This window comes from Grus americana, chromosome 2 (assembly GCF_028858705.1).
Source record: "Grus americana isolate bGruAme1 chromosome 2, bGruAme1.mat, whole genome shotgun sequence".
Lineage (NCBI taxonomy): Eukaryota > Metazoa > Chordata > Aves > Gruiformes > Gruidae > Grus > Grus americana.
Genome location: NC_072853.1, coordinates 121069557 through 121081301, shown reverse-complemented (window position 1 = coordinate 121081301; position 11745 = coordinate 121069557). Strand labels below are relative to the sequence as shown.

The 11745-nt window shown below is 45.3% G+C and overlaps 1 protein-coding gene across 3 annotated transcripts in view; it reads right to left on the bottom strand.

Annotated features, from left to right (window-relative positions):
- The window catches only part of LIMD1 (LIM domain containing 1), a 33985-nt gene that overhangs the window by 6130 nt on the left and 16110 nt on the right, over positions 1 to 11745 (bottom strand). For all 3 annotated transcript variants that reach the window (XR_008576121.1, XM_054818547.1, XM_054818548.1), the window contains 5 exons: positions 5841 to 5908; positions 4483 to 4545; positions 2885 to 3015; positions 1712 to 1763; positions 960 to 1028 (listed from right to left, as the gene is read on the bottom strand). Coding sequence is in view for 2 of the 3 variants with exons in the window: in XM_054818547.1 (XP_054674522.1) it covers positions 960 to 1028; positions 1712 to 1763; positions 2885 to 3015; positions 4483 to 4545; positions 5841 to 5908 (383 nt within the window). In the remaining variant the exon portion in view is untranslated. The remainder of the gene's footprint in view (positions 1 to 959; positions 1029 to 1711; positions 1764 to 2884; positions 3016 to 4482; positions 4546 to 5840; positions 5909 to 11745) is intronic.

The following is an 11745-nucleotide window of genomic DNA, read 5'->3' as shown; positions in this document are numbered from 1 at the left end:
GCAAAGAGAGGCCATGCAAATTATTAGAGCGTGTGTTCATCTTCCAGCGTCAAGCGGGGTCTGGCTTCCAGGAGGGCGACTTTGTGACAAGGACAGAAGCCACCCAGCCAGCAGCTCCCTCCTCCTAAGTCCAGCGTTTGCCATGAGAAGGAAAGCACCTGACATAGGCACTTTGAGGGGCAGCCTTGTACAAATTTGTCTTGTGCAGTTTTATTGAATAAGCCTTATCTCGTGGTGAGGTGCAACCCTATGTATTTTAAACATGCTCGTGTCTCCTTACACTCTCAGGTAGGATTCACCTCTTCACATTACATTAATTGCAGTTGTACTGATGTGAAGCCTGCCTGCTGAGTCAGGGCCTCTTTCCACTGCATACGAGCACAACGAGAGAAGACATCTATTTATTTTAATTCACAGAGCAGAAGTATGAAGGCTCTCTGGGAAGTCCTGCATGGAGACCAAATGGTGTTTAAGAGCTGGCATCTCTTGGGATATTTTTGTGCAGCCACATCCTTTCTCCAGCCTCAATGACACATTCGTTTCCCATGAGAGTGAAGGTAACTTACACCAGACAGGATCAGTCATCACCTTAGCATTTTTAAACAATCTGCCTTGGAAATCAGACACACTAACGTGATCCGGAGCTCAAGGCTTCTGAGAGGCAGCAACAGAACCTTACTAAGTCACCACGTTTCCTTCATTAAGAAATAAACTGCCAAGTTTAAAAGTGATAATTAACTCTTTGCCCATAATTTTATGGATAGCAAATGAAATAATTGCTGAAAAAACTTTTGTCGTCAAACTGGGAATTTCTCAGCCACTGATAGAAAGGGTCGCACAATGCAAGGTTTGAATTGCTCATCTACTGCCATTGGAAGGGAGGAGATTTATTTCCATCTTAAAAATAATAGTAGTTATGACTATTAAGTGCCCATTCCCTGAGAAAGCTGCTGACCTACCTCGCAGTGATAACATTCCACGTGGTAATCCTTGTCCATGGACACAACCCGAATGGTCTCATCAGACCCCTGTAAGCATTCAAGCAAAAGAGAAATTACAAAGGATTACAGCAGGATCAGACACATGCACTCTGAAGATTGCTTCCTGCAACAATGTGAATATTGAACAAATGCATTTCAGCCGCTGGTTGGACACCACAAATAAATCCTGCCACCTGCAGTTATTTTTACAGTAAAGCTTCATCATCGACTGCAGACATCCTCTAAAATGTAACATCAGACATGTTAAATTCTCTCTGTTTAACAGTCACATCTGTCCCAAAGCAGGCATTAAAGATTTGGTAATTTCAATGTGTCACATTTCTCAGCATTTTAAAGTGGTTTTGCCCAAGATGCCTCTCCTCGAACTATTAAAACAATTTAATCCCAGAGGTCATTCTTGAGCACCACCAGCATTTATTGACATGAAGGAAACATAAATCCTGAACATAAAACTAACAGCAGTATTATCCTGCAGGAGATGAAAAAACAGCCTGGTTCAGCAGAAATAAGCTTCATTATGGAGCAAAAGAAGGGTCACATCTCAAGGGCAGTGTATGAGCCTAGGTCAAAAGGTTGCACGCTGGAGGAAGGGATCATCTCTCCCCATTCCCAAGAACGTTTGTCTTGACATTGGGTCAAGTGTGAAAGAGAGAAAGACCTGAGACATGATGCTCCCTCCCCTGAGGGGACATGGAATAAAAGGTTCTCACCTCGGAGGGCAGAATGGGAAGTCCACATGCTGCACACTTTGGAGCTAAAACTCTGGAAAAGCAACGAGAAATTGAAGGCGAGTTATAGATCAACATAAAAAGAGAGGCCTGTATGTTCTCGGTGAGAACATATTTACAGCTGCAGCTGTAAATAACTCATCCACATGAAAGCTTTGCATTCCGAGATCATAAACTCATTTCAGCATCGATTTTAAGTAATGCTTGGCACATGTTGCTCAATCAGGCAAAAAGAGACCTTACATTTTACACTTAGCGCCAGAAAAAAACCCCAAAACCCACTGTAAGATTCTTGGCTGCTACTGAGAGAAACTGAGCAGGACTGTCCCCAGAAAAACACATCAAAAGAAGTGGCAGCCTCAGGGAAGGAAACCTCAGAGAAAATACCACAGGACTGTACAGATCCTTAAGGACTTATAACACAACGTAACAAGATAAATAAATAATTAAATTAAATTGCAAGGAAATATGCATCATTTCAGAACAACGGTGGCACACGGAAGCAACTGTAATCCTGGCACAACACAGAACAGTTCCAGGGGCTGCCTGAGCAACGCTTAATACTCTGCCTGCTCAGAAAATGGAGCAAGGAGCAAAGCAAGCCAGATGGACGCTCAAAATGTATGCAGCTCTAATATCATAACTACCAGCTAAGAGCAGAGCCATTTTATTTTACTGTCTAAATGACAAGTGATTTTTTAAGTGGATTTATTGGTTGTTTAATTTAGAGCTGGATAAAAGTTTCACTTTGTACGTTCAGCGGTGATTTCTAAAAGCATTCTTTAAAAGTCAAACTCAGCCCTGCAACTACTCAAAAAGCAACTCACGTTGATTTCAACAGGCATTCACAGTCTTACTTCAGAGAGGACTAACTTCTTGCATCACTGAACGCTTCATGAGCATGATTTCTCACTACCTCTGCTTTGCAGAAGGGGCAGCTGAAGGCCAGGGATTAAGTTATTTCCTCAAAGTTACACAGCAGTTGATGACAGGGCAAAAGGAGAGACATTGGGAATTTCTAGGGTCTAGCCCCATGCTCAAACTTCTAGCTTCCAACCCTGTCCCTATTTTACTAATCTACACTTCCTAATTAGCTGAAAAGCTAAATTATAGGCTGATTGGTTGGAACATCTCTGCTGTTTATTCTGTCCTTACTTGTGGTAATCTCTGACGCAGTAGATTTTGTTTTCAGAGTCTACAGTGAATGGCACACCATCCAGACACTCGTTGCAGACCACGCATCGGAAGCAGCCTGGATGATATGACTTCCCTAGAGCCTGCAGGATCTGCAACAAACCAAGAGAGAGGAAAAATGCATATGAACAGCCAATAAAGGTGAAAATAATAAACACACAACTTTACATCAGACAATGCTGCATACTCATCAGTGAGGCTGTGTCTTTTTTCAGGCACCTCATCTGAAAAACGAGTTAACAGGGACGGAAAGAGCAGCTGGAATCAATATATATCACCTGGTTCCAGAAAAATGAATTATTAGCATGGGTAAGAAAACAATTTAGAGTCTCAGTCAAGGTATTTAGCATTACAAAGGATGGAAGTGACAGAATTTAAAAGAAAGAAAATAATTTCTGAAGCCAACAGGTGGAGAATACTTAGCAGGATCACAAGGCACGACATACCAGACCAATAAAAGGAAATACATCTTTATATTCTCCATGAGAGGCTGAAACAAATACTATTGCTAGGTTTTCATAATGCCTTAGATATCCAAGAGCTTTGTACTCGCTAGCCTGGCTTTCTAATTAACACAGATTAGGGAAACTGTATTGAACTCAACATCTGCAATTCACCGGTTGGCTTTGGGGCACAAATTACTGCCTGGAATACCATGGTCCATCAGCCAGGTGATCAGAGTATAAAATAGCTTTTCCAGTTTTAATGCTTTACAGTGTAAGCAGGCAAGCAAAGATAATTAATGATAAGCATTAGAAAATCTTGGGAGGCATGCTGTGAACTGACCACCCAGAAATTCCTAATTTTTTTGCCTCAGCTGTAGTTTTACACCACCAGCTACATGACCAAGAATTTGTCTCCCTCTGAATCACCCACAACTGAATGCTGCCCAGTTCTGGTAAAGGCCAGCTGACCCCCCGAGCTGTGACCCCACTCCGTGCACATCATGAACGGATGATACCTGTTGTAGGCTAACGACAACTGCCTGCTTCAGCAGGATGTCCACACACCTACTGAAGAGCTTGCAAGGACTCGGACAGATCTGAACTGAGGTCTGGATCACCCACTCTGGGTCAAACCTGTTCCCCAGAGTATCAGTACTCACAAAAAGCAGCAACAAGACAGTAGCTTCATCCTGAAGGTACATGAGAAGCCACAGCTTGACTATAGGAAAGACAGGCTCAGCAGAGCCGCAGCGATACCCCACAGCAAGGGAGCACTGCAGAGCCACGGCACTTCTGAGCAGGAAGCATCGACGGGATTACGAATATGCTGTTCAGAGAAGGCCGAGAGGGGATGAAAGAGCTGAAGGCTCTGCTTTTCGACTTGCTCTGTAAACAGGTAGAGCAAAGTCTCTGTGCCACACACAGCAGGGTGCCAGCTTCACTTCCCCGCAAAAATCAACAAAAGGCTTAGTGGATTTTCTTTCTGCTACCAATCTCACACTAGGCAGGCTACCAGATGGTAACAGACAGCACTGGATATGAATATATTTTGCTTTTGATGCATTCTTCTAAAAAGCTGTGGGAATTTTTTTTCCTAAAGCAATTATCACTTACCATGTCCATTATCAAATGACCACAAATGAAACACCTGTCAGCTGACTGCTGGAAACCAGAATACTGCAAGGACAAAAAAGAATTGGCTTAAAATTTCACAAGGCTAGTCGAGCATAAACAACAGCATATTGTGGGGCGTTATTTGCTTGGCCTTTTTCTGTACTCCTTACACAAGCTAAACTTCCCAGCACTTTTTTTCAGTAAATGAAGATGTGGATGGGCCCTCAGAGGATATTCTAGAATGACTCCAGACTTCCAGTGTTCAGAAGGAGTATGAGTTCCTGTAACTTTCAAGTCCTTAACCTAAGTTTATTTAAGTGTATAAGTAAATACCATAAATGCACATGCAAATAAGGCATTTACATGCTTATTTGACCACGTGAGTCTACAAGCCAGGAACTTACTTGTGTTTATTACATCTTCATATCACAACATATGTATTTATAGGCTTGGAAAGCCAAATTCTACTGTTATAGGTCTACTGAAGCTTCTTTGAGGTCAGTAGTACTGTCCTAGCTTTCTGGTAGTATAACATTCAAGTTTGGCCCAGAGCACCTTTCTTATTGCCATTGCTGAGATGTAATCGCAAGGAACTGCCCATCATGTCCACAACACGCGGCTCAGGCACAACACATCACCTGCTAAGGTTTCAGTCCTGTCTGAATGGTGGAAATGCAAACTGGGAAAATGAAATAATTTAGACACATTTAACCAATCTTTCAATTTTCAGAGTTTGTAGAATATACTGATGTGAACAAAGAACATTAACTCGCTACTCTGCCAGAAATCACTAGACTTCCCCAACAAGCAGGCAAAATTTTTCAAGTCTCAATGAAAGCTTAATCTCTGAGGGCTTGGGGGCAGCGGGTATACGGCTTTTTATCTCCACTAGCCAAGGACAGGACCGTAGGGTTGCTTCATGCTCAGGTATGTTCACACAAAAGCCATTGAGGGCAATGGAAAGATATCCATTACGATGTCCAAGCAAAACCAGTTTACTGGAAAAGGAAATTCACTCATTCAGTCTTCTGTAGCCATTCATCTTGCTCCTGTCTCCATGGCACAGCTAGAGGAGCTTTCAAGGAGCCACAGTTTTTGAGGAGCCATCGCAAGAGGCTACAGCTTCAACTATGGGCTCTGTGCCGCAAAACTACGGCCTCTCACTCGGCTACTTCCAGCACCACACACGGGCAGCCACCATGCTCAGGGCTGGCCCTGGGTAAATGGTAGAGCAGAAGGGACAGGCAGGAGGCTGGACTAGAGCCCTGTGAAACACAGGCAAAGCTGCTGGGCAGAAAGGCTACGCATCTGCCAGAGAGGCTGAGAGATGCCAGCACAAGGGTCAGCTGTGCACTTACCAGGAAATCTTCTTCACAGAACACCTTGCCATTCACAAAATAAAAGGCTTTTCCTCTCAGCTTTCGACCTGAGGAAAAAACACAGAGAGAAGAGACAGGTCAGTAGAGAGCTGGGAGAAAATGTGAGCAAAAACTGGCTGCTGAGAAGCAAACAACAACCAGGACATCTGAGAATCGCCACCGCACAGCTGGAGAAGAGCACCCAAGCCCAGCATGGGTCTTCCCAGCCTCCAACCCAACTAACCCCATCTCCTCTTCCACTGGCAGTCACTGATGAATGCCGATCACTGGATCTGGACAGCAGTCCCACCTCTGAGCAGGAGGAGGTAGCTTTGCAAGCATGGACCACCTCCTGGCAGCTGACAACACGAAATAACCTGGCAAGAGCGAGTGAGGGTACTCTGACTCACATTGGAACACCCCAGGAGAGGAGCAAGGAGAAGAAAGGGCATGCAAGGGGTGATCCGTACTTGACATCGTTCCTCAAAATGTCACCCCCCCTCCATGCTGTTCCGCTAGAAGGTGCCTTCAACCCGCAGCTGCCAGATAAGCCACTGCAATACTCTACCACCTGGTCTGCCTCCAGCAGAGTGCAACACCAGAGTGCTCAACACACTCCTCTGCTCCCTACCAGCACATTCGTTATTACAACTGCCTGCAAAAGTTTGAAACTATTTTCAAAAAAAAAACATTTTTGTTTTTTTCAAACCAGAATGTCCTAACAGAGACAGGATAACAACATTTTTCCAAGAAAGAACTCTACATATGGGGAAGATTTATATTTACTGCAGATTTTGTGTTTATGCTTCACATTTGCTGGCTGTTTTCAGTTCCACATAACTATGGCAATGCATGCTCACGCTGCCGCCACTTCTAAACACCCTGCCTTCTCCCCAGAGAAAAGGGCTAGGTTTTGTTTGTTTTTAAAAAGCTGCTCCTACCTCTTTGCAGCCCAGTTTCCCTATTCAACCAGGGCTTTGAAATGCAGCCTAGCACTGCAGCAGCTCTGCTTGTTCTGCTCGGTCAAGGAGCCCCAAGCGCATGGCTGGAGGCAGCGCCCAGGGCAGGGGGAGCACCGTTGCCCAGGCACAGCCAGAGCAGGACCTGCCGCAGGCTAGTTTTGGGGACCTGCCAGGCATTGCTGGAAGGAAATCAGAACTGAGATATCAGGTCTAGAAGCCTCCCATTACTTACGCTGCATATGGCAAATATACTGTTTAAAAAATTAGCATCAGCTGCTGGGTGTATAAATGCGGATGACACAAGGGACTGGTCTGAGGCTCACCTCTCGGTGCTTTATGGCATGCACCTCCCTGGCAGACTTCCACGAATAACCACACTGGCTGGAAAACATTAAGAAAAGGAGGAAGCCAAATAAAACCACTTCAATAAATGAAAATCTTTACCATCTTCTAGAAACGCCAGAGGGCACTCTCAGGCTGGGAAACAACTCCCGCTGCTCCTCAGGAAATGGAGGTGCTCCAGTGAAGCTCCAAAGTTGTGCCAGTGAATTCAGCCAGACCAATATTTCACCAGTAGCCCTTAGTGCCCTGCCCAGGTTTCAGCCAGCAAGGCAGGCAGAGGACGTGACAGCCGTGCTTCCTGGGAACGAGCCCTGGTTTGCACGAGCAGCAGCTCCATGAGTAAGCTGTAGGTGTTGCTCAGCAGCATAGGAGCCAGAAGCACGTTGCCCTGAACATGCTTATTGTCCCCCATTCTCCTCTAATCCCCGCTGGGGACAACCACGTTAGCTGGACGTGAAAGATGACCCAGGGTGCCAGCCCATCCTCACACCAACACGGACATCGGATGGGACACAGAAGAAAACCTGACAAACCCAAAAACATCCTGCTCTGATTTCTCTCACCCATCCTGATGCTTTGCCAAGGTTGCCCAAAATAAGAAGTATCTAATCTTGGATGCATTAGCTTTGTCACCCATAACACAGGGTGCGTATTTGTACAGTAACCCCTCCTGTGTGCCTGCCTGTCCACAGGTAAGCCCGGCACACTCATCGGCAGTCGCAGAGTCCCAGTTTCTGAGGAGGGCAGGGAGAGGCAGGGGGATACCCGGGATTTGCAGCACCCTTGTCAATGGTGGTCCTAAGCAAGTTAACAACAAGACTCATGCAGCGAGAAGTACCCCCGAAAATCTCCTGTTGATTTACATACAGCATTGGGATTTGACACTCCTAAAAATGAAAAACAAACAAAAAACTTTTAACTTTGATTTTAAAATACATGGTAGCATGGGCTCCAATTTAGTGCAACAGGCAGGTGCCCAAGCGACTTTCCACTTGTATGTAATGTCTCTTCTTACAGACAAGCTGGCAGCACTGACGAAAAACATATGTGTAGAGCCATACAATGAGGACACACTTCTTTGGATGATGGCCGGTGCATGAGCTGCAGCCATCACAGCAGAGGGGATGAGTTTGGCTCACTGCCACCGCATCATTCTTTCACGGTGACAAAACCAGCATTTACCAGCCATTCTGCGCCCGATATATTTTTAACCCTGTGACATTAGCAGGTCAAGATTGATGGCAACAGACCTTCAGAGAAGGTGACACAGCCAGTGCGCTGCGTCTGGGCTTCTGCTGCAAGTTCATTCAGCAGAGGGATAAACCCTTTTATAAAGGACTATATAATTTGGCTGTTGGCGTTACACGGCCCCATGAAGAAGAGGTGCTGATACCTAAAGCGCTTTGAGGGAAGGGGCAGATGATATAATTACTTTCTTTAGGGAAGAAGTGGTCATTTTTACTATTTTTAGCTTCTCTCCACAACTCTCTGTAAGTCCCTGGCAGAAGCGTAAAAGGAAATTTGCCAAAATCGAGTAATCAGGTGCCACTGCAGCCACGGCGGGAGTGGTGCAGGCAAACAGAGCTGATTTCTTCCTCTGCTGCTCCCAGCCTCTCCCTGCCCACATCGGGATGGACTTCTCCTCTCACCGCCCCTTTGAGATGAGGAAGCATCTCCTCATCGTACACATGGGAAAGCAAGATGCAGGAAAAGCTCATTTCCCCAGGCTGCGCTGGGGACCGTCCCGGTGGAGCTGGGAAATGCACGTTCTGGCTGAGGCCACACCAGTAAAGCAAACAGCACCGGGACTGCCCCACAGCACAGAGCAGGGCGGCAGCGGCTTCTGTCCCTGCGCTGAGCTCCCTGCCACGGGGCAGCGCCTTAAATTATGCAAGTCCCTCTCAAAAGCGGTACTTCAGACTGTGTGCCTGCAGAGGCTGGCACAGGTTTCGCTTGAGCACAGAGATGCTGTCGTAATTTCACTGAGAGGAAGGATTGAGAACTCAAATGGCATAAAAGGAATCACATATTGATCACGGCCTACTTTAAATTTGCATCACTTCAAATATGCATCATGATGACGACAGAGACAATATCCTTTGATAAAGCCAGGAATACTGATGCGTGGCTTGCCGCTTTCAGGATCAATTGCTGTATTACATGTCTTAAGCGGCTGGCTCCTGACCATATTTCATTTTCACTTCACCCTGAATTTGACTAATCTCTCACCTGAAAAAAATTCAGACAGTTAAAATTCTTCAGCATTTCAACCCTACTATCTTCACCTGTTGTGATAAAATTTCTTGATTCTCTTCCTGACAGGATGTTTGAGCCTTGTGCTTTTATATACTGCTCATCCCTAACATGTCTATCTAATCTGTTTAGCTGTGGGACCTTCAGGATGACCTCAAGGTCATTTCAGCATCAATTTCAGAATATTTCAAGCTTAGTCACTAGTGCCTTTGTGCTAAAATAAACATGTTTTGCTTAGCCTCTGATAATAGGCATACCACCAGGCTGCACTCCCAGGATGCTGGTGCTTTTGTCCATTGTTTTCTCAAATGACAGCTCTCTCCTTTTGAAGTTCATACAGAGGGGTTTACCAGGGACTTGCAACAGCTCAAGGCAGATGCTGGGAGATGCATCATTTGCCTGCTGGGGAGCTGGACTCAACTTTCTCTTTTGAAGTTGCTTTTCTATTATTTATTAAAAGGACACTGGGGTCACAAACCCATGTTCAAGGACAAGAGGTTGCTCTTGATGCATGTAAGGGTACAGGGCCAGGTCCAGATCCCAAGGCTTTATAGGGATGCATGACCAGGACCCCGCATTGCCGGGGAGGGAGTGTGGACCTCATCACTTATCTAAGGACCATGGAGCTTCCTGCAGTATCTGCACAGCACATGGGCGAGAATCACTGCAGACTGGCAGCTGCTCCCATGCTGACAGCCCTGGGCCACTGTCGTTACAAAAATCAGTCCTTCTTAGAGTGCCACAGCTCTCCTTGCTGATGGCAAACTGTTGCAAGAAGATATTCAAATGTTTCTCTTTTTAGGGAAAACTCCTAGAAGCTCCAAAATTCAGAAGTAAGATAAAGTCACCCTGGGACAAAGCAGCGCTACGATTTGGGGAGTCCCTGCTGAAGTACCGGTTTTCAACCCAGTGCCCAGCCGCTCTCTGCATCACTCCGGTGATGGCTGCTCTGTTCCCCAAAATGCACCAAAACCAGACGGCTGTCAGAGCTGGCCTCCCACCCCGTCACCCATCAACTGTCATTGAAACACACGGAGACTCACTGGAGGAAGGGGCGGGGGGGGCACAATCTCTGTGTCCTCAGTGAATGTGACTCTGCATTGAAACTATAAGAGAGCAATTTTTGAATTTCTCTGGGTATAGAAGAGACCACAATGCATACTGAGCCACTACCAGAAAATTATTCATAGTGATCCATTAAAACATTATAAGAAACGCCCTAAAATCTTTAGAGCACAATTAATCCTATACCTGTTCTTAACAAAAACCAATACTTTGAAAATGACATTATAAAATAAAAAGACCAGAAAGACCGGAAATATATTCCCTTAAAGGTTCCAACCTTTTTTTTCACATTGTCCTAATGATTTCAGACTTTCAGCCAGCACTAAAACACACGCAATCAACTCAAACCGCTAGCATATTGATAAAACCCTGATTGCATCTTCTGTGTGTGAGCTGAACACTTACTTGTACCTTTCCAGCGGGGATATCTACTAAAGACGCCTGGACCATGCCAAAGCCCCTTCAGCTCAGACCCCAAAGCACTACTGCCCTGAAACCTGGCCAGGAGAGGAACAAGTACTGTCATCCTACCGTGAAAGCTGCCCTGGCATTTCTCATCTACGGCAAGCACTTCTTGTGCCAGACAGCAGGGATTTCTCACCAGCGTGCTGAGAGACTGAAGACAAAAAGTCAGCAAGAACAAAGCAGCAATTTAGACTGGAGCGGAAAAAACACACTGATGCCTTCCCTGTCTCCCAAACAGTTGGTAAAGCCAAGGCACGGCTGAATCTCTTCTGAAATTACTTTTGCTAAAACAATATATTGTTTACTACGTGGACTCTTGCATGATAATTTTATTAAAGGGATGCTGAGGAAGGATTACCAGCAGTATTTTGCACTCTCTCCTTTGAAGATCTGTGCACTTCTCACACATGTCAATCAGTATAGTGGTTTTTATATCCATTTACAAGCAGTAAAATCTGCCTCCACTAGAAAAGCTGGTAGTTTCTGCATCTGAAGATAACCATACACATACATGCGCCGCGGGGAAATTCACTTGGCGAGGGTGTCTGTCCTGTAACCTGGGATTAAGTCACACTCGCAGAAAAAGGTAGCTTTCTACCTGTAGAGTTATTTAGCATTACCAATAAAAACAATGGCCTTGTTGTTCCAGGGGTTATACACCAATACAAAGCATGCTTATTCAACATAATCATCCCAAAGACACCAAGAGCTGAATCGCTCTAAGTAGCCATGCTTTATAATCACTGCAGCAAGATTAATTAGCCCAAGCAGAGGGCTACGCTCACAGATACACTGCTTCAATACCTTAACTACCTTGC